This window comes from Tympanuchus pallidicinctus, unplaced genomic scaffold (genome assembly GCF_026119805.1).
Source record: "Tympanuchus pallidicinctus isolate F22 unplaced genomic scaffold, pur_lepc_1.0 scaffold3, whole genome shotgun sequence".
Classification (NCBI taxonomy): Eukaryota; Metazoa; Chordata; class Aves; order Galliformes; family Phasianidae; genus Tympanuchus; species Tympanuchus pallidicinctus.
This window is the reverse complement of record NW_026294747.1, coordinates 72175725-72199934: the sequence shown is the minus strand read 5'-3', so window position 1 is coordinate 72199934 and position 24210 is coordinate 72175725. Positions and strand designations below refer to the sequence as shown.

Below are 24210 nucleotides of genomic sequence, written 5' to 3'. Positions count from 1 at the left end.
CAAGATAATATGGTTAGGGTGTTTATGTACGCTTTCATTGTTACAATAATTGCTTCGTAAGTCTACAGCACGAGAACTGGTGAAGCTGCAAGAGAATAATGCTGGCACAGAACAAGGAGTATCAGAGGCAGTTGCACTACAGTCTGAAACAGTTTCTCAAGCTAAGTATGGAAGCCTAAAGAGTTTCTGACCAAAAAATAAGCAGCTCACCTGCAGCAGAAGGGAGGTGGTTGTCCCTGCCTTTCTCAGCCAGCACCCAGGGACTGAGCCATCCTCCTTTCTAGACAAGAATCCAACTACAAAAGGAATCAAGGACACATGAAATTTTTTGGTCTGAGCAAAAAGACAAAGGGACAGTGCTCTGCAGAACTACAACGTCAAATCATCAAATCAATTCTCCCCTCCTCACAATGCTTAGGGCTGATTATGAAAAATGAACATTAAAAATAAAAGAACTTACTATTCATACAGCTTTCTTAAAATCCAATTCAAACTCTCTCTTACTCAAGAGAAAAGATGAGTTGCCCATCTTTCTCAAAAGAATATGAGTTCATTTTGCAAATGCATAACAAAGAATTCCAGGAGGCAGAGGCCTGACCTTGGGCTGCGGTGCGGCACTGACCATGTCACCGGAATGGAATGGAATAAACAATTCTGTTGACAAAGCACTAAAGGGAATATAATCGGGCTCTGTTCCACTTAACTGTGGTTCTGCAAGACTAACGAGAGTGTAAGCTATTTATTTTTGTCAGTCACATGGGCACATACAATCCTGAATCAACACAGGAAAGGAATCAATTGAACAGGATCTTTATTATTGTTATTTTGGGGTGACACTTTGGGAGACCAAAAAGTGAGGCATACCCACATGAAATACCAGGTAAAATAAAGAGTTGTGTAAATGTGAAGATTTCCTTTTGTCTTTGAGAAAAGAAAGTGAAAACCCTTTTCTGAAGAACAAGCTAATGAAATGTGTGACAGGATCCGCCTGTGTGATACTTCTCCTCCTAACCTGCAAACTCTTGAATCTGCCTCTGGACAGATGCCATGTTTTTCAGATTTTTTTTCCTGATATTAAAAATCTTCACAAAGACTGTACACTAATCTGGTAGCAGTTACAGGAATATTCTATTAGAACATCTTATGTACCAGAGCATCTAAGAAATCAAAACTGCTGAGCTAAGCACAAGTTAGAAAGACGTGGCCAATATGTGATGCTCCCTGGGAAAACAACCATCACTGCAAGCCTCAGCCACGCTGTGCTCTCTCCACAGGGGCCTCAGTCTACATATGCATTATTTGGGGGCTGAACTACCTAAGCATTATGCTCATATGTGATCTTCATGTCATATACATAAATAATATTAACATAGTTTATCAATCTTATATAAGAATATCTAAAGTTTAAATCCTTTCGATTCCTAAAAAAGGAATTAGGGTTTAATTCCCAAATGGTGACAAAAATTTCTCTTTGCTTTGCATTTTACTGAAGTCTGGGCCTGCAAGGCTTTTAGAAAACATTCTTCAATAGTGCCAGCTCAGCAGGTAAATAGTTTTATGTTCATGCAGCTTGTGACTTCATCATATTAAAATACACAAATATTATTTACATCGTATTTCCCTTGGCTGAATGGGATGACAAGTATTCCTGAGAATAAATGGTTACCAAGAAATTATTGAATATAGGTGATCACAGTTCCAATAATTGCACATCATCACTTCTCCAAATCATGATGGCTCATCTCGCTATCTTATAAAGATGTTAGGAAATGCACAAAACCCACTAAGATAGACTCAGATAGATACCGTTTCCCACCCTTCCTCATGATACAAATCCATCTCAGCATATGTAAATCTGATTCTAAAATCATTTCCTTCATTCAGAGCATAAATACTGTAAAACATGCCACTTTTGCCAAATGATTTCTGCAAAAAAAAAAAATTGTGTAAATATCAAAGAGATGTAGGGCAGAAGATTATTTTTATTGTGAATGATCAGCAATACTACCAGATTTAAGGAGCTGCTCCATGATATTTATAAACACTGTCTAGATACATTTGTTCTAGAAGACTTTAACTAAAATTAGAAAGAAAGCTTTCTGTGCCCTTTCTAGAAGAAAAAATGCAAACACAGAAATAGACTAAAATATTTCTTCCCATATAGAAACATACAAAAAAAACCCTAAAATTGGCTTGAAATAAGAAAGACTCCAACTGAGAGAATCTATATCCTCTGGAGTTCAGAACTCTTGTGAACACAGGACGTTACCAAATATTAAAAGGTCAGAATTCTATCGACACCAGGTGAGAAACCAGTGAGCATCCAAACTGTCTTTCCAGCAGTGTGTGTGTATGTATTAAAGCTACATATAAGCACTCAGTCAGGAAAAGCTTAATACTTTTAGAGAAACCGGTGTCTTTTTCAAAAAAGAAAGCTGCTTTTCAATTAAGAAGCTATGAATGGGAATTTTTTTAAAGATCGATTTTACACATTAAAAAGTAAACCCTGCCCTTTCCCCTTAGGCAGGATCTGCAACACTAAACCAATTTGTTCTTTTCCTTTTGCTCAAGGAAAAGGAAGAATTCCGAGAAGACCTTACTGGTGTTAGAAAGAGTGAATGAATGACTTTAGATGCCTTAAGAACAGATGTCTCCCCGATCTGCCATTCAGCCGCATCTTATTTCACTCAGTAACATTTCTCTAACGCATCAAAATCATTTTGAAGTCTAGCTCAGTCCTACACAGCATCTGCAGCCTTTCTCAGTATCATATGTCCACATATTTCTACTAGATAACGTTGTTTACATTAATCTAGAAGGTAAAACTTACACAAATCACAAAAACATTTGAAAACATCAACACATAAACACAGCACTGGAGAAGACCAAAGCTGTAAAGAATATCAGAAAAAGAATCACCGCTGAGCCCTGACTTCAGTGTCTAGTACTTCCCTGCAATGAAGGTGAAGATACAACATATTGAAAATAACAGAATTATTTGCATTCAATTTTGAAGAATCTTTAAAGGGAACTTCTAATTGCTTAGATAAAATGAAGTAATGAGATATATAAGCTTTACTTTTCATTTAAAAAAAATTCAAAGTGACAAAGAAGCAAGTCAATTGACACTAAGTCTATAAATTAAAGATTCAATAGACCTGCATTAAAACCTTCAAAGAACAAAAATCACATAAGCAGTGGGATCCAATTACAAAATCAATATAGTTTTATTCAGTGTTTCCTGTTATCCATTGATGAAAATACTCAAAAGAAAAACTTTATTGATCTGGTAATAAGGTTAACACGTCTAACACTGAAATTCAGATCATTTTGTAATTCTCTCTTTCTTTAGCTCCTCAAATATTATTTTCCTAGTCTCAGAAGAAACAGAACATCTCCTATAAAGAGAAATAACTTAGAAGAAGTTAAAAATCCCAACCCCAATATCAGAAGCATATTACCTCATTGCATTTACTTATTCGCCTTGCCACAATAAGCTGAATCATTCCTCGTTTGTTTCCTTCAGTGGACATGGATCTTCTTAAAGTTTCCATAGCATCTTGATTTGTTTTGCCTAGTAATGATTCTCCATTTACTGCTATTAGTTGATCGTTCACTCGAAGCCTGCCATCCTGGAAGGGAAAAGTTATCGTCAGTCACACAAAATATGCTATGCAGAAGTGTAGTCTGATGGAGAGAGGGGAAAAAATGAAAAAGAATCAACTATACTAAGACCTAACAGTTGATAGCCAAGAGGACACTCTTGTTACAGCTTCTATTGCAGTTGTCATAGGAAATGTCTATTCCAACCATTCACTGATGTGCACTCAAGCCATTACCATAATCTGTTTGAGTAAATAGCATTCTAAATGAACTGCACCAGAGATGCTTGTGTCCTACCTGGAATCTTTAAAAGCTGTTAAAATCAACCAGTACTAAACAAGACGTTTCATAGAAATTGAAATGTTACCTCCAATGGCACAATTAAAAAATGTTAGTTAAAGAGCAATCTCATTTCTGTACATGTGGTTATTTTCAAAATAGCATAATAATGGAAAACAGAGGAAGACAAAGCACAGAGATGTTCCTTCTTACCTTGGATGCTGCTCCACCGTTAATGATGGACTTGACAAAGATTCCTAAATCGGCATGATTTTCTTTTGACCGATTCCCTTTGACACTCACACCAAGTCCAGCTGATCCAGAGTCATTAAGTGGAACTTCAAATGTCAGGAATTCCCTGGTGCCATCAGGTGTGAGAACAAGCTCTTCTTCTTCTGCTTTCTGTCAGGAAGATTAACATGGGATTACAGAAGAGCATTTCTCCTCAGGAATTCTCTTCCTTCCACAGCTATTAGCATTTAAAAAAATGCTTTCAACTGCAATGACACAATATTTTCCACAGTAATTATTTGAAGAAATATGAACAAATAGTGTATTTTCAATCACCTCCAGCTGATGCCTGGAATCAGAAATATCTTATGTTTGTGTCTAAGTGCTTCTCTGTCTAGTAAAATAATTGAATAGTATGCCATTACTGAATGTGTCATTAGTGCCAACACACATAAACTATTTCATTAGCCAAAAAAAGCCATATCTGAAATATTTTGTGATTTGACTACTTACAGAATTTTTAAAATATCATTATAATCCGTGGTATCTTTGTGATTCATGGGGAGAAACTACTTACAAGAAAATTAAATTCAAAAATTATTCAGTTCCCTCATTTTGTTTAAAACTAGCTGTATTAGGAAAAACAGAAAATCACACAGCTGAGATCTGAACGACACATCTCTGCTATTGCCAGGCTTAGTGTCAAATCCAGTTCAGCATGCCAATTTTCCCATCTTTTCTGACTCTTCCCTTTTCCTCTGTCATCCTACTCACATCTTCAGTTCTTTACTGCTCTCCACGCTGTTTTAGCTTCACTAGGACAATCCCAGATTTTGAACACCTGGAATTATAATCACAGTCCAGCCAGTGCCCCTGGCAAGGAGCTGTCAGGGCACTCCAATACCACCAAAAGCCATGAAGGGAAGGTGAGTGCCCTCTCGCTTCATCTCCTGCTGAACTGGTGGCCCAGCAAATGTCTTGGAGACAGGTTGGAGCAGGGTCCCTGGCAAACTCCAAAAGAGCAGTGGCATTTGTGAGGGCAGCAGGTGTGGACATGGTATTCAACAGACGATGGAGAGACCAAAGTGTGCTGTTCATTTATCACCCACATGAAGAAGCAACAGTAAGAGAATGTCCACCATAATGTCCAGAAGTCAGTAGTTTGTCTCTGCCCAATATTTTCATAATCTTGGCAAAAAAAGATTTATTAAAATCACCTCTCTTTTTTACTCTGATTTTACACTCATTTTTCCCATGTTGCTCTCATCTCTTTGCAAAACTCGCTCCTATTTCTTTCTACCCTCAGACAATTGAAGTAGGACAAGAGGCACCACAAGTTAACTTTTGCTTGCTGAGCCATCCCTGTCTCTAAGATCTGAGGAAATGCAAAGCTGACAGGCTTTTCTGAAATCCAAACACAGACTACTACAGAGATGGATGTGAAAGCCATGTTGAGTACAACAGACTGCGATTATCAGTTTGGGCAAAACATGCTAGTTTTGTCACCACTGACCTAGAAATGCAATGCAAAAATGTCATATGGGAAGGAAGTTAGATTGTTGAGAGCACTGGAACAGCCAGGGGAAGGAAAACAAGAGCTCTGTCTTTTCCCATTTGGTTAAAAGCATGAGCCTTAATGTGTTCACCAGCTCTTTTCACTGCATTGCACACACACATGTAACCATCTCTTGGTTATAACGAAGCGTAATACAAACTTAATATCCCCTCTCCAAGTACCAGATCAGCTTGCTGATGAATCCCATTATCCAAACATATCTCTTGGCTGTGCAAATCAGCATTATCTGTGCTTGCCATCAGGAGTGGAAATATCTTCTGTGTGTATGGAAAAAATATTGGATTTAAAACATAATCTTCAGGTTTTGGCAAAACTGCAACCCTAATTTTCCTGTTTGAATCACAAAAGCACTAGCTACAAGATACAGTTGAGATGCACTTTTTGTCAGATAGCTGCAGAATAAAGCAATCTGAGACAGAAACATACTACTTTTGATTTTTTTATAACACTGATTGCTTTCATTTTCATTAACAAATAATAGCAGGACAAAGAGCTAGGGAGCCGAAAGGGAGATAAAGCCAAGGCAGGATGCATGGGTAGTCCAAACCACACAATCTCACTAGATTATTCTTCACTACTGTTATTATAAGTTTACAATCAATTCTCCCTTCCTCAAAGTTTTCTAATGCTCTAAAAAGTACACAAGCATTTCAGCCACTTTGCAGTGTAGGCCACTGAACTGCTTCTCCTCACGCTCTGTTGGGTACAGTTCCAAACGTCCATGGGCCCACTGGAGCACCTCCATCAGTGTCTCCATTGAATGGACTAATGGCCTCGGTCCTTCTCCTCACTGAACCCAAAAAGCTGCTCTGTCAGCTCAGTCCTGCTCATAATGTGGTTCTTCTGTTGTCTATTTTCTACAGAACTTAAACAAGGAAACAATCCAGTGCCAACACAGAGCTGCAGAGCCTGAGTGTGGAGATGCCCACCACTTCTGCTAGAAGCACACTGGAGAAAAATATGGCATTTGAAAAGTGAACCTTTAGGATCCAAGAACTATGGATATTAAAGTACAGACTCACAGCATTTGTGCCACATCACAGTACCAAAGAAGGTCCACCTGTATGTCATACAGTGAACACAAACTCTATTTCATGCAAAGCACGGGAAAGGACTACATATTTGTCAGAAAACTTGAGGTGTGAACAAAGGGAGGCATTTTCTGAGAAATAAGCAATGAGATTTCAGCCTGACACTGATATTTTGAACCAAAAGTCGTGATAAATATATACATAAATGAATAAATATACAAATACATTAAGATTGACCGAATCCTTTTTAACCAAAGTGCTTTACATTACAGAAATACTAAATAGGCACTGATTCTCCCCAATAATTAAATATCTACCTCCATAAGGAAAAATTTACATCGAAACTGTACTGCATGATAAGAATATAAATGCAATAAACCTCAGAAATTCTCCAATACATCCATGAAACAGAATAAAAATGCACAGAAATCTAAAATGCATCATTTAAAAATTTACACTGAGAACACAATCACTTCCTAATTGCAATAACTTCCATTTGATCTTGATATACTCTAAATTAACATCTTAACTGTGTCAATCAAACACCTCAACACTATTTTCATGATTAGTTGATCTGTGGGAGAAATTTATTGCTTCATATACCTTGACAGACCAGAAGTAAACATGCAAGAAAAATTATGTATTATGAACCCTCAGCACAAAACTCAACTCCCTTGAGATTTTTCACACACTACATCCAAAACAATTAACAGCAGAACAATATTCTGTTCAGACAGAGTCTGCTGAGGAAAAGGTCATCTGAAATGACTTCAGCTGGATGAATGAAGCTGCTCAAGTATGTAATTTGTAATAAAAATTCGATTGGTGATAATTTATATAGGTACTTTTTTTTTCACTTCAAATTCATACTTAGCATCAATTTATGCTAAATGGCATTGAAGATACATTTTTCACTTTTTAAATGCAATGTAAATATAACATAAATTTAAAGATAAACTTACTGACTAGAACAAAATGATGACGATGTTTGAGATACGCAGAGATTAAAGAAAGATAAAGGGAGGGAAAATTTATTACCCTTCCATATAAAATCAGTTTCTGATCACATTATAAAATCTGATATAATTTTATAATTAACATAAAAATGGACTTTGACAGTAACAGTGTAATACGCTTATTGCATCTTGTTAGTAACAGCATCTACTACTGTCCATTTATGTTTTAAAAGCTACAAAGAAATTTTGTGCTTGGGACTTCTTCCCTTTATAAAATCTCATCAGGGTTCAGCTGGTGAAAAAACAGCATGAGATGGGTGAAAAAAGAAAGCTAACAAAAAAGAAAAGCCTCCTCCCACCTAACGGGGGAAGCAATTTTCAATCAAGCTGGGACAGGTTTTCAAAGTGGCTGGCTGCAGCTACAAATCCGGCTGCATTTTCTACAGAGAAGTTCATTCTCTTGCAAGCTTAGACATGCAGACTTCTCAGCAGCTACTGAGCCACTGAAACTTGTCTGCAAGTTACTTGTGATTGCACAGAGAGAAAAGAAGTCAATCATGGGACTCTGAGCAAAAAACAGCACACTGCTGTTTTCACTCCCAGAAGCCAGTAACAGAGCTGAATCCCACATTTAGAGGGTAACAATCTTTCAGAGTTATGTATACAACAGAAGTGGGAACATTTGCAGGGCTCCTGTATAAACACCTACATGGCTGTACAACAGCAAACACATTCTTTCTTATGTGATGATTATATTGATGTGATAACTTAAGTAACTAGAGCACAAACCCCACTAAATAACTCTAATGACCCCATCAGTATTATCCATTTTGCCTGTCCCTAAATCCTTCTGTGCCCAGTCTCATCACAGTGCAGCCCTAAGCCTCAGCTTAATTTTTATTTTGTTATCCTATCCACCTCACAAACGTGTCATTCTTTTTTTATTTGAAGTTTGAATTTTCATGGACCTCCAAGAGCTCGCCAAAGTCTAAGAATTGTATGTTATAAAAGGAATGGAATATACGAAATCACAGATGTATTCATTTGGTTCCAATAATGGGCAGCCAGACTAAAGTCACAGCCTTTTCCTGGATATTTAAAATCTTTAGAGGATCTTAATACAGCATTCATTGTTTATTCCTTTCTAAAAGAGTACCAGTAAAAATGAGAAATCATAAATCCTGTATGTTAGGATACAATTAGGGTATGTCAGTACAATTTGTCTCAGTACTATTAGAACAGAACAAAATTCTTATTTTGAAATTAACATTGTACTTGAGGGAGAAAGATGTCTGTTAGGTATTACACAGATGTTCTTGACCTCAGAGATAGCTCTAATTGTTTTGTCTTTCAAGTTAAGTAGGTGACATTGCTGCCACATCAGGTAACCTTCTGAACTGAAATACACCAAAAAATGATGAAACTCACCTTTATCACGTTATCACATATATAAACATCCAACATTTATATCGAGCAGCCCTAAGGAACCAAAACAACAGCTCCATTGATCAGCAGCTGTTTTGTGGGGGGCAATGTTTGGTCCTTTTAAAAATACAGATGTATTACTGCTAGAGGTACCGAAAACAGAGCAGCGTAGGTGGCCCTGAACACACCTATCTGACTTCAGTTGAGGCCCCTCCGGAGGAGGAATAACTGAGAGCTGATACACCCTGGTATGGTTAGGCACCACAGACACATATAACAGCAGATTATTTCGATTTCAAACTGCACCTCCAGCAGAGAAACGCATTCCTCCTGATCGGAGAGCAACATGTGCATTCCATGCTTCCATCCAAGTTTCCCCCTGAAATGCTACAGGATCTTTTTCCTTCCTTTTATTATTTTAAATCAAACAACCATGTCCTGTATAACAGCTTGTAAGAGTCCAAAGCATCTACTTACCTAGATTATGAAAAGATAATACAGCATAAGCCAAATAATCAACTAAAATTCTTGCGCTTGCTTTCTTTTTCTAACTCTTCCTAGGTTAAGTATTTTAATATCTCCCATATGTTAGATAAACACTAATGAATCTTATTTGCATGTATACACTGAGACTCATTATTCATATTAGCTAAGTTAATATGTCACATCTGGCAAATACTGCACGCTTGTTCAAATCAAACAGCAGCTGCTAAATATCAAAAATTATATTTGAATTGTAAGATTTTAAGGGAAATGTGGTCTGCTTTAATTTTAATCCTATCAAGAAAAATATTTTTGCATATTATATGTGGATTAACTTTAGTACGCCCTTACGCACAGAAATGCTAGGTCATAAAAATACTGCAAAACAGGCTTGTTATATTTCCAGTTATGTCCATTTTAAGGATTTAATTTAGTATCAAAAACATGTTCCATATTCTAAAAATGTCTGCAGTTTAATGCTTTTGATGGATTAAAAAATGGTTTAGGAAAAAAATTAATTTTTTTCCGAAGCACAAAAAATTCTAGCATGTGATTTTCATTTAGCGTGAAAATCAAAGCTTTGCAAAAGCCCATGTTTAAGTATATCCACATGTTGTTATTTATCTATATAAAAACACCATTGCTTGTCTACACTAACATTATTCTTCCTAATGCTAACATTGTGATCTGGGGTGTTGTAGGAACTGTTTTAAGCAGACAAAATTCTATGTTTGAAATCAACTGATCACACCACTAAAAATATTTCATTCATTATACATTACATTTACCATAATGACTATCATCTATCATTTAAGATCAAAATAACCCACTCCAAATTGCTTCTACTCAAACTTTATGCTCCAACTGTATGCTCTGAGACAAATACGCAATTGTAATGATAACCTCTCTCTTTTTTTTCATTATTTTTTTTTTCTTTTACAGATGCTTTTCCTGGAGAAAGGAAAACCAAGGGATTAGACACACAGCAGGTGTCTGCTTTGCGAAAGAAGTCTATAAATCTACAGCTCTCTGTACTATGCCTTGTCCCAGAAAAACTTCAATGCACAACACACTAATGACACAGCTCCCTAAAAATCTTTATACTTCTCTTCTACACTGGCTGTGTAAGACCTGAAAGACTCAAGAAACAGATAAGTGTCTGGGAAAGCCAGACAGAATAACAAAGTTGAAAGCAACACAACAGCTTTGCAGAAGTTGAGGACAAGGAACTCGTACTGGGCACTGGGAGTGCCCCACGTCTCATGCCTACTTCTGCTAGAGGCTTTCAGGCAACCGTGGCAAACCAGTTCATCTCACTGTTTTTCCCAGGATTTCATAGCAAGAAAGAATTAACACCAAGCATCTAAAGGCAACAGTGCAGTAAAGTAAGCTTTGTACATAACCAGTGAGTTTTCAGAGGAATTTTAAGTAATGACACGAACTGTGTACTCACCCAAGTTAAGCCAAGTGTTTGGAAGAACCCATGATCACATTGCCTGTGTTAGCAAACGACCAACCAAAGGACCTCAGGGCCCCTTTCAGTCCCAATCCTACATCTCCTGTCTGAATTGTAAATACCTTATACAGTCAGCTTCTCATTATCCAAAATAACTGAGGCTGGCATGTAGGAAACAGCACAATCATGGTGAATAATAACAGGCACATAATGGGGCTTCAGGGTGATTCTACAAGCTTCTCTGAGGAAACCTGGTGGAAGGGATGCTTTGGCTTGCAAGAAACTGGCATGAAACTGCCCAGGAAGTTTTCAAAATCTAAACTTTGAGATACTGACTACAGCTGCACTGCACTCCCAGCTCTCTCAGAAGGAAGTGAGTCTGTGTGGGTGCTTCTTACTCTGTACCACAGTCACACTACAGCCCAGATAAGTCTTGTGGGGACAACAGAGACAAAGCTACGAGATGCAGGGTCAGACTCAAGAACAGCATAACACAGAAGTGCTGGTTGGTCACCCTTGATCATTCTGGGAATTCAAATTGTTCAAAGAGCATTCACATGCACAGTCACTCAATTATTATATTAATTATTCACAAGTTATGTCTCCATTCTGTTCATTAATGCCTCTAGAACAAGCTACTAAATCATAGAGTACCTCCTACTCTAAACACATTATCCTGCAGGAGATTACACATTCGTTTCTTCCATTTCATCTGCTTCTTATCTTACAACTTTATGAAAAACAGAACCTGAAACCATTCAAAACAGCACACCGTATTGCATTGTAATCACCCTTCTGTCTCACACCACTGCAATAAAAAAGATATAAAAACAACCAGCATCAGTTATGCGTAGGATTCCTAAACATCGTGAAAGTAACAGCAGCATCACTTTTACATTTGATCAAATCATTTCGTATCTAATGATATCAGCACTGCCAGTAGTGTGGGCTGGTCTGACTGAATGTGAAATCTTGGCTCAATTTTTAGAAGGTTGGATCACCTATTGCAGCGGTGGAAATTGAAGCCTTCCCATACTGCTGTGTGCAGCGATCATGAAATGGAGTCTGAGTCCTAATTTTGAATTTCTTTAGTTACAGACAATGTCCTGTAAAAAATACTTATACACATATATGGTAATTATTATTTCTCTAGAACTATGCTTACATGAAAGTTAAGTTGCCGGTTTGAATTCAGAAAATAAACAGTGAATGCCAATTGTAAAAGCAAAATATTACTGAAACACTATTGACTTTCAAAGAGTATGGGGGAAAAATTAATTGGCAGATGTTTTACATAGCATAATTAACAGTTCATTTGAATGCTCTGTAACAAGATTAAGATAATTATGCTTGGAAACAGAAATGTAATAATGATGAATTACTGGTTTTCATATTACGGTCATTCTCCTACATTCCAAATAATCACCATGTTCAGAAATAGGTACATCTGTTCTATTTTGTCATCAGCTATACCAAGGATTATAACTAGTGCCTGGGCAAAGCAGGGCTTTGAGATTTGCACCAGGACTAAACCAAATACCAGTTCCATTCATCTGCAAAGAGAAAATAAAAACATCCATCCAGTTTTCACTAGGGCACACTTACTGAACAGAGCTGAAGATTCATTAACAATCTGAATTTATTTATTTTATTTATGGCTAACTGAAGAGCAAAGCTTGGATTCTCTGAGCTTAGCATGTTAAACAAACCCCCCAGTTATGGAAGTTCATCAATGAGAATAGAAGAATGTGTATTCTGTGAAGGTGCACAAAATATAAAATTATATGCTTTCTTGGAAGGGCAGTTAAGTAAGTAATAAGCCACTGAATGATTCGAGGCTACGTATAAATTAAGAAGGAGACCAACTGTCAAGGTTTTCTTCTACTATATGCATAAAGATTTTTAGTACTGCGTTCAAGTGCCACAATATTAGTATAAATTATTTCAAATGAGCAGTTTCATGAATGCAACCCCTCGGTGTTAATAACATACTGATAAATTAGGCTTCATATTCTTGTATCTATATATAAATTTTATTTCAGGCTTTCCATTTTCAGGGTTTTTTTTTTCATCTTTATTTTCTAAGTTGCATTTTTCTTCTATTTCTCTACAAAGACATACAACCATTAAAAAAACAACCCTACAGCCATTTTCCCTTTAAATTAGAAGCAGATTTTTGTACTTCACCTCTCTCATTTCTAATAGCTTCACTGCTTTCATCACACTTTTCTATCCTTTTTTTTTTCTTTTATTTTGCTTTGCTTTCTACTAAATCAAGTCCTTGAGTCTAAAACCTCACAACTAACAGCACAAAGATCAGAGCATGCACAGAAACAGAAATTGCAAGATAGAAATCTCAAAGACTTGAAAATTAGACAGAGGATGAATAAACAGAGATAGAGGCAGACTGGAGGAAAATAAAGTAATGAAAAGCACTTTTAAAAATAAAAATAAATTAAAAAGGAAAAGAAGTGTGTGACTGCATTTTTAATGCGCAGCTGAGGGAATTCAGTTCTGCAGAAAAGCTGTACTACACCTATCCAAAGCAAAGAAGATTGAAAGGGAGCAAAAGCATTTTAAACACTGACTGACACCTTTCACATTTAGTCTATATTTTTATTTTCACCCAGAAGGGGGAAATTTTAAGATATTTACTGTTCCTACTGTTGGTCACTATTGCTTTTAGCTTTCATTTAAAAGAAAGATCTCACTCCGTAATGAAAGAAAACAAAACATTATGCAAAAAAATATTTTTGTATTGACCATCTTTCTCACTTCATTCCTTCTCTGTATGTCTCTGCATGTTTCCCAATTCACTTCCTTATTTCTAAGGCTTGTTTGGGCTTTCTGGCTGATTCAAGCACAGTTTTTCAGCAATCCCTAGCTACTCATATGCTCCCTGTTGCTCCCACATTATCTCCTTCTTAATGAGAAACGTGTGGCTCACACCTATGGATGAGAAATGAGAGTGCCTTTCTTCCTTTGGACTTGTCTTAGAAGAGGCAGGGAAGTCGGAACAGAAAACAGCAGAGAAAGGATTTCACCATAGAATTTGTTACAAAACATTACGTTTGCAACAGATAAGCAATTACTTTATATAAATACCCAATAGGCAATCTGCCTAATCTTAGTGAGATTTTGTGGCAGAATTGCAATGTAACTCCTAAAAGCAGGCCACTTTTATAAGGCCGCACCCACAAATTGTTTTCAATTGTATTCAATTACAGGCAGAAATGCTATCCTGGGCTTTGATCTTTGATCTCCTCACATATCAGCAGTACATGTTAAGAAACTAAGAAGATAAGAAACACACATGCATTGTAAAGATGTGCTGAGAAGATACTGTGAGGCACGTCAGACACAATGATATACCTACAGTCGTGCAAAGCCCTTATGCAGATGAGTTTCAGACTAGAGGATGTGTAAGAAAAACATAAGGTGGAGAATAAAAGCTGCCTTCAACCCAAACCTCATTTTGCCAGTTACATTGCATTGGACTAAAACACTGATAATGCCAACCTGTATACACTCGAAACTGTGATGACTGTTAAATCTCTTCTCCTAAACTTGATTTAATCTCACATACTATCTCACCATCACTGACAAGGCATTCCAATTCATCTAGAGTTGCTTTTACTGTTTTTCAGAAGCTTTTCTAACTAATTTCAAATCTCAGCACGAACTCATGTAATTTCTCTATAACCTAATTTAATATTTAATTTTGAAAAAGGTACCTAATTGAATGGAGCTTCTTGAAGTGCATTTTCAACTCAGATATGGCATACATTTAAGGTACATTTCTTGTAATATCCTATGGTAATATTTCATAAAGTCTTTTATTTTAGTAAACAGTTTTGCATGTTAGTATAATCTGTACTAAAACTGAGTCTGTCCCACTGACCAAATAGGTATATAATCAGTACACAGCCTCACTGACACAATATATGCAACCTATTACAATCTTCAAAGGGTTACACTTGATACTACTTCCCTATAATTTCTTTGAAATAACTAAGAAATCCTAGTTTGGTGTGAAGGTCAATTCAGACTTACATTCAAAGTGCTTAATTGCTATGATTTTGTATCTCAAGTTTTGGTCATATAATCATTTTTTAAACAATTAAGTTTCCAAAAGTAACACAAACTAAGAGGTTACTATTACCATTTCAACTTTAGGTGTTTGTTATAAAAAGATGTAATTTCAAGTAGTGTTTGAACATACCTAATAATTGAATTCTACACGATATTCAAACAGTATCTGAAATTACATTAAAAATGCATTTAAAATGTAAAGCTAGAGAGAGCCATCTACAGTATATAATGTGAAAGGAGGATTTGTGAAACTTTGATGGAGAAGTGCCATATCAGTTTAAAAACATTTGTGAGTCTTCCAGTATGGAAAAGACAAAGCTCTTACCGTTTCCTTTGGAATTTGTGACTGGCTTTGTTCTGCATTCTAAAGGAAGTAAAAAAAATAAATAAGAACACAGCTATATACGACATAAACTATCTATTAGTAGGGGGATAAGCAAAGAGGTCTAATTCTGACATGAAGTGGTAAGAGAAAAATGAAGGGCATTCATCACGCTGATTCAATTTTTTTCTAAATTAGCACTAAATGAGAAGTGAACAAAAATAACGTGCAGCAATCTGAGGCCAGCACACCTGGATTAATCTGGTTATGAAGAAGGTGGCTATCTGGCTAAGGAAGGATCCCAACTGCTTGCACCATTGTCTGGCTAGTGGAATGTCTTGGATGTTCTCCCTGGCATTTCTCTTCTACTCTGAGGGCTTCAAAGAATGACCTCAGCAATCCAGATGAAGCCTTCCAAATATTTTAATTAAATATCTGTTTTAAAAAACATCCATTCACATTTCAGTAAGGGATTTCCCTTTGCCATAAGTTTGAATAACAGAAACAGAATAACCACACTGCGTATCCAAAGATAGGAGGGTGCTTTTAGCATACCATAGGTGGAGCCCTCCTGTACTCTGCATTTACGTCTTAGGGCATATGAGGCAAACATACATCATTGAGAAACCATTCTGCATTCCTCAAAAATTCTGGAAGCACACATAAGGAATACTGCTCTTCCAAGGCCATGCACACCCATATGAAAATCCCTTTAAACACTCAGGGATCATCTTGCTGCTGGCTGGATGATCGCTTTCAGGCTAACCAGATATTCTTCCATAATGAAAACCAAGAATTTTTTGGATTTTTTTGTTTTGGAGTCTTGCAGAAGAATTGAAAGATTGAAATTTTTAAACTCAAGAAAATGTAGTGGTAAAGTCAACAACCAATAAAACAAAAGATGAAGGAGGCAAATGCTAGGAACACATAAAGGACCTACAAGTAGCAATGGACAAGTTAAGGTTGTAGGATAAGGGAGACTAACTGCAGGCCCATCTCTCTTTGCTAACATTGAGAATTTTTTTCGCTCAAAAGCTGAGTAACCCAAACCAATACCTCAATGGATTCAACAGTAGCAAGCTCTACAAAAATATGTCACAGGAAGTTAACTTCAGGTTTGTGAGGATGATGACAGTCTAGTGAGTTTAACTTAATTACAGTACTCCTCACCCCTTTCATAATGGAAGGCGGCAAGAGGATGAGATTTTTATGAGAAAATCTCACGGTGATGTGGTCAAACACTAAGATATTAGATATTTGGCCTTAAGTAACACTGAAAGTAATAAAATGCCTGGTATTCTGAAGAAGCATAACTGGTTTTCGAGATCTCACTGTTGAGAGTGGAATCCAGTGGAATCTGATTTTACACACTGTGGCCACATTTTAATCACTTTTACCATTATCTGTATTATAGAAGCTGCTACACTGAATAGTGGTTCTCCATCACACTCACAGCTCTTAATGTGATGACACAAAATCCCATACTAACCTCAATGGGCTCAGTTTAACATTCCTTTAAGTTTTATATATAACTACACATTTTTGTAGTTTCCTTCCAGACAATAATGGCAACGTGCATCACAGACATTAAACTCACAACTCTCCTGAAAGTTTATTATCTTCATTTTACTTATAAAGAAACTCAAGGATAAATAACTTTTTGAAAGTCGTTCATGTAGCCATAGCCCAAAACATAAAATTTAAACACCCCTTTTATTGGGATTACTATCTGTACAAATGTTGGCAAATATAAAATGGTTTTAACAGAGTGCTGCTCAGCAAGGAACAGCAAGTCCAGCACTTTATAGGATGGATAATATTAAATAACATGATTTTATGCTTACAGTTTCTGAGACATATCCCATTAAGGCAAAATTTAATGCATACAAATGTAGAAAATGTGACAGAAATAGGGGAAGGATGGAAAGACAAAGAAGGTTTGTATGGCAAAAGGATGAACCAACATGCTTTCAGACCCCCTCGCTCATCCAATATTAATTTTCTTTTATCTTCTACATAAAGCTAGTAAAAGACAATGAGAGGAGCTGTCTAAAAAGATGTTTTTCTTTTAAGGTTATTTCTTACCAGAGAAGAAAGAACAGCCCTTATGATGGGTTTTAGTTCAACACCTTCCCCAGCAATTCTGCTTATGCTTGTTGACGGCTGTCAGCAGAGCATACCTAACATTTCTTCAAGTCAAAATGCAAACAAACACATCTTTATGCAACAGAGGATCATCACTCCCATATACTGTCAGATCCTCACAGTGCAATTTGTTCAACTGGAGTTGCAGAAATGTACAGCAGGTCAGACCTGACCCTCTGACCAAAGAGCCCACCTGACAAAAAGATCTGGTTTCTCTAGTCTGATGTCTGCCAAAATAGCTCAGAGTATCACCTGAGCAGCAGCAGGCAGGCTACTGAGGTTAAACTCACTTAAAGGATCTAATTTCATGTTATTTTTAGACCCAAATCAAGAATTACTATCATTAAATACATGCCATACTCACACCATATATTTTTAATAAAACATTCAAACAAAATAGAAAGTTAAATTACACGCTATTTAATTATGTACTTTCCTATGTTTAGTGTAGAAATAATATACACAAAATTAATAATTTTCTTATTTCTAAGTTTATTTAGAAAACTTAAAAAGCATTTTCATTCACCTTTATGAAAGATAGCAATACTGTGAAAATTACACATCATAGGAAATTATAAACAGATTGCTTTCATGAGTGCAGCATTAATGTAGGGCATAATATGATTTCAAATGGTTCATTTCTCTTCATTTTAACTTGCATGTAGATGCATCAATACTTTCAGTCGTATTCCAAGCATACTCAGCTAAAACTGTGATACGTTTACAACATTCCCTGTCATTTTGACTTACTAGGTTTAATTGTAGTTTTGAAAATAAAAGACTAATGTTAAATGTCTTGAAATGGCCAAACAAAAATCTATTATTTTTTGCATCCAAAATAACACAAAACCAATAGAAAAATGATAGAATCTATTCATCACACTACAAGCCACTTATATTTGTCCATTTTTATGATAATGCAGCCAAATAATTTATTTTTAGAGCTATATATAGCTATGATAATACAAATAATAGATAACTTCAGCAGTTTAATTGAATACAGAACAAAGTAAGACTGCTACATTCACCGTCTATCTTTTCATAACAGAAATTATCTTGAATAATTATCAGAGAAAATTTCTGTATACCTTTTGCAAGTGGAACAGGTACAATATGAAACATCATTTTATTTCCATTTGATGTAAATTTCTCAGAAACATTTTTTGAATTACCCTGATAAATTAATAACTGCAGGGTTTCCATTGCATAGAGAGATTTCATTTATATTCAAAAAAGGCTACTGTTTTTTATATATTCCACTTTTTAGGTATTTACATATTCTGTTTTGGCATAATAGTATATGCACTGAAATATTTTAGTGAGCAAGTAGTGGGATAAATTGCAAGCTTTCAAGCATAGATTTGTCCATGTGAAAGATATGAAATAATTGCTTGTCTCCATGCATTCAAAGAAAGTTCATCCAATAGCTACTTCTGTAGTAAACATCTTCACTCAAAGTAAAATTCTCATTTATACATTACTAAGAAATGTTTAATTCCAATACTAGATCTCAAAGATGATAATAAACATTCATGTGAAATGTCCTAAATAAATACTATTTTGTTTCCTTGTACGCAGTGCATATGTTTACTAGTAGGTGACAGAGATCAGATCATTTGCTCACATTCATCTAAATAAATCTCTTAGCTTCTCTCTATTTTACGCACCAGTTCCCTTGGATGGAATGTTTCTTCCTGTCGAAAAATCAGGAGGCTGACAGTCCCTCCCATCTTGGTGCTTCTCAGCAAGGATACAACTTCCTCTTGAGTTTTGCCTGTTAAGTCAACTCCATTCACCTGAGACAAAGGAAATATTAGAAATTGGTAAGACACTAAAATAGGAAAAATATTAGATTTCATGTAGAAAATTTATCTGATTCTCATGAGATGATATTTTTTAAAAATGCCACTGAAAAGCACTGCTTCCTGGGTCAGTATCACTTAGAGAAATTGCTGTAAATTATAAAAATAAACTACATAAATTAACTCAAACCATATTTATGTGATCTTGAGAAAAAGACCACATACACTTTGTCTAGAAATATTTCAGAAACCTGGATCATAACTGTAGCCAAAGTACTCTCAAAACCTCAAAGTGCTTCTATCAAATTTGAACTTTTATATGGCTGTTTTATTTCTCTTTCACGCACATTATTACTATCCACACTATTTCACACGTATTTAATATTTATAGTAATTTTTTCTTCTTTGTTACTTCCTTCTTCTAGTCAATCTCTTCTCTGGCTTTCTTCATGTTTTTCTTTTTCTCATTTTCCATTCTCACTACTGTTATTTATGACACTTTCTCATTTCCATTCAAGAACATAAGAAATTATGCCAGATGTTGTCTTAGTAATTAAACATGCATTCTTCACATATGAATGCAAATAAGAATCAAGACAGCGATGTTTCCTTGCACTTAAGCAAAAACAGAACACAGTATACTCTACAGCAGTTTCATCTACCAGTATTTTTACATGAATTTTTGCATAAAATTCTTTTGATGAAAACCAACGTGTGTGATCCAAATATGATTCTGTCTTTACACTGGTGTTGTACATACATACATTCTAAATGTATCTTCCAAAATAAACTGTACCCAAAGTAGAAAACTCTTTATCCCCAAAAGAACATAGGGGAGGGTTTGGGGTTTTTTTTGCTTATTTTCAGTAATCTTATCCCTTGGCCTCCATATGCCACTTACACAGTACAGCCAAGTATGGAGTATGTAATGGAACATTTTCCACAGTGTGATTGCATGAAATAACTTGAGGAAGGGAGAAGCCAGGGAAAGACAGGGTATTCTCAGGCCTCTTCAGAAACACTGCGGGCACATCAACAATGTGAAGCAAGGGAACTCGGTGTTAGAAACCATCTTCTTCTTTTCCCTCATAGAAGATCACAGCTCACACGGTTGAGATGCCATAATCATCTTCTTAGATGCCTCTCAGTCTCCTACCTACGTCATCCAGGTTACGTTGACATACTTTCAGCAATTACAATAATTACAGAAGGCTATGTGCTCTAGAAATAATTCAAGCTGACTTAGTCAGTTTGGCAGAAAAGTGAAGTTAGTGCACAAAGAGGCCATTACACAAATCTCACTTGTACCTCCAGTGTCATTTGGCTTAGGGACAGCAATGAAGAGCTGCGGAAGGTGACATCTGATATCACTCCAGCTAGGTCTGCAAGAAGATATTAAGGGGAATTTAATCCCCTTGAGGCCATTCTCCCTTCAGGAGTGAAGTAGCCTTGTTTCTCAGTAGCACTACTCCCCTGTCATATAAGCTATTGAGAGTTTTTGGAGTAAATTACACTGCGGGTTCATGCCAAAACACAGACATGCAATGCATCTTCACCTCGATTAATCGGTCTCCAGCTTTTAGTCTCCCATCTTGAATAGCTGCACCTCTTGGAAGGATGTTTTTCACATAAATTGGAGCAGAGCCACCAATTGGAACATCTCTTGAAGTAATGCTAAATCCCAGGCCCTCTGTACCTGCATAAAGAATGTATAATATTACTTGTGAAAATGCATTTTTTATATTTTATATTGCATTTTAATTTCATTCAGCAGAATGTATGCATATCTCACTGATACAATCCATGAAAAAAATAATGTATAAGATATAATAGTTACTGTAGAGGAGAGGGAAAAAAAGCACAATATAACTGAAGTAGTGACTCTTGGCACAGGTGGCTTAGCAGGCCCTTCATGAAACTCACTGTTCTTATGATTTCCAAGTCACTGCCATATTTCCAACTTTCTATTTCAGATTAGATGAGTGACAAGAAACCAGAACAAAGCATATTTGATGTCCTGTCACTGCCTTCCCCCATGTCAATCTGGATATTGTCAACAATCCCCTCTTTTTCTACTACAGCTTCTTCAGCAAGTCCTTAGACATGACGCCACAGGGCTTGGCCAACTCCCATATGGGCCCCAGCATGAATGGGCAGAACCGTAACTTTGTGGTCTCATTCCTTCTGCTCATTTCTTCAGCAGCTCCTCTGCCCCATGGGCTTCTGCCCTGGCCTTTGGCAAATCCCTCACATGCTGTTCCACACAGTAATGTGCAAGCTGATGCCAGGGCCAGGCCAGGAGGTTGTGCAATTGACAGCACTTGGCTGATGCAGACCTCTAAGGCGACCTTGAGAAATCTACAAGAAAGTCCTGTACATATGGCAAATGAGGCCTGCTCATTTCTAGAAGACATTCGTCTCTGAATTGTACCTCATGGTAATACCCCACCAGCAATAGGACTTGTGATCAATAGAACAGTTCAATATAATTGGTATCAGCTTACACACATCTTTCTGAAATCTGCACAATTGTATTTGACTAAGATGTAGCACAATATAATTTGTTATCAAGAACTTGACACAGGTGATGGGGGGTTGGAAAACACAACCTTTTAAAGTCTTCAACTTGAAAGTATTTAAGTCCTGATTTACCCACAGCAAGTGTGTGCAGCTCAGATGGTTCAGGAAATTTGGATCAGTTCAAAATTCAGTGACACGAGTTCCCTTCCTTATGTCTGCAGCATTCGAGATAGATGAAAAAACTGATATTTGAATTTGAAAGTTTTCAGTCATTTTCAGACTGATATAAAATTTATCAGTGCTATTACATACAGATGAAAAAATGTTAGATCTCTTAACATCTATATTTTACTTTGGAGACCTCACAATTTTAATAATGCTTCAAACATTCATAGATCTCTTTAGCTCCTTGAAACATGTGAAAATGATCTATAAAAGTGAAAGGTTGGGTTTTTAAAGTAGCATCTCTGCTTTTTATGGAATTTATCTCTTCCTTAATTTAAGGATCTGTGTAGAAAACTGCTGTTCAAATACATGTTTTGTGCGCTAAGATTTCTAAAGTGCTATCAGAGTGTGACAACATGCCCAGGACAATATTTCATTATTAATAACCTTAATTCCCACAGCTTGATCATGGTGTTATTACAGATGCCTGGTTCACACACTCCACTGTAAGCCCCCCCAGAAAAACAAACAAACAAACAAAAAAAAAAACAGAAGATGAAACATTCACATTACAAATGTGCACAGAATAGAAGCTTGGACTGTGGCATTTTCTGCTGTCAACTATTCAGAAAGACTTGACCAAAGTGAGAAGAATGCTGAAGATCCACACTGAGTCCAGATATTAGCAGAATAAAATTCTAATTACTCGTTTATGTGGAAAGAAAGGGCTTTGAATTGGGTTTCATTCCACTCTGCTGCTTTCTGCAGCTTTGTATGAGGCAGCTCTTGGCTTCATTTACAGCTGGCTTTTTCACAGCGTCACTATGCTATTGGTGTTCTAGAGCTGCCCTTAGCTGGACAATGCAGCTTCACAAACTGCCATGCTTAATTATATTTAAGTTAGGATTGACAACATGGAGATAAATGGGTGTGGCCAAAAATAAATATGATTTCAGTGACTGGATTGTTCCGAACATTTTTTTTCCTTTTCTTCTTCCTTTTTATACACAAAATTTATTCAGTTATCCCTATTCCATGCATTTTAGTTGCCCCATTAACAGCAATGGACAAAAAATATCTCCCCATTGCTAAAACATGTTCAGTCATGAGAATGTAAAATTGTGAGGTAGGCTAACTGTGCAAACATGCTGTAGACGCCTCTGATACTGTAGGAGGCAATGCAACATGATACCTCTGATTTATAACAAAAAAGCATTAAAATGGGAGAAACTGGACATGACAAACCAGTGTAAGAGGTGAAAGAATAAGGAATTTCCATCTTTTTGAAAACAAAGAGAGTCCTACTCAAAGTCAGGAGCTTTAGCTTGCAAGGTCTAGATTATCTAAGCTATGTTCAATGCATTATCTTAGAGATTTTGAAATCAGTGACAGCAGAACACGTCTTCTTCACTCTACAGTTGTCATCTCTGACAACTATCAAATTACACCAAGTGATAATGATGTTTAACAATCACCCACTAATTTGTGTAATGCAAATTCTTAAGCTCCTTTTGATAAATCAGCAGCTCTCTCAACAAGTTAGAGCTCCCCTTTTCTCCTGAATGCCATTTTGAGCACACCTCCTAAGGTCACATTACCTGAAAGTGCTCAGCCAGCTCCACCTGAAGACAAAGAAGTACTAGGTGAATAAAAACAGCAGAGGCAATAGCAAAGCAGCTCTGTTGTGCAAACAGAATTGAGGCAGATTTAATGCTCCAGTTGGTGCTTTGGAGGATATTGGTTCTATTAGCAATAAGATACGGAAAAAGAAAGATCCTTCATGGAAATCGTTAAACATATGTTCAAAATGAACACTACCTAATCATTTGGAATTAGTCTGATCACAAACTGATAGGATGTTAAAATAATTTTTAAACATTACTGGAGATTGCTAGATTTTCTGTTATCTCCCAGTAAAGAAGTGTTTAATTTCTCAGTAACGTTATGTTTATCTTCTAGACTGTAGGAAGAGTGTCTGGAGTAACATTTCTCATTTTCCAAGGCTCCTCCTCTGCATCAAAAATTGTGCAGTCCTCCATCAGCACCAACAGCAGGTCTAAATTCTCCAGAGCAAAATGAGCCCCTGGGGAAAAATACTGCCAGAACATGAGACAAAAAGCAGTC

At 36.5% G+C, this 24210-nt stretch overlaps 1 protein-coding gene across 29 annotated transcripts in view; it reads right to left on the bottom strand.

The window, feature by feature from the left end:
* Positions 1 to 24210, bottom strand: part of PARD3 (par-3 family cell polarity regulator) — a 424256-nt gene that overhangs the window by 174117 nt on the left and 225929 nt on the right. For 22 of the 29 annotated variants that reach the window (XM_052692888.1, XM_052692876.1, XM_052692889.1 and 19 more), the window contains 5 exons: positions 20958 to 21097; positions 19267 to 19395; positions 15458 to 15496; positions 4096 to 4284; positions 3462 to 3632 (listed from right to left, as the gene is read on the bottom strand). In XM_052692888.1, coding sequence (XP_052548848.1) covers positions 3462 to 3632; positions 4096 to 4284; positions 15458 to 15496; positions 19267 to 19395; positions 20958 to 21097 — 668 coding nt within the window. The remainder of the gene's footprint in view (positions 1 to 3461; positions 3633 to 4095; positions 4285 to 15457; positions 15497 to 19266; positions 19396 to 20957; positions 21098 to 24210) is intronic. The other 7 variants (XM_052692872.1, XM_052692898.1, XM_052692880.1 and 4 more) reach the window with 1 other exon arrangement.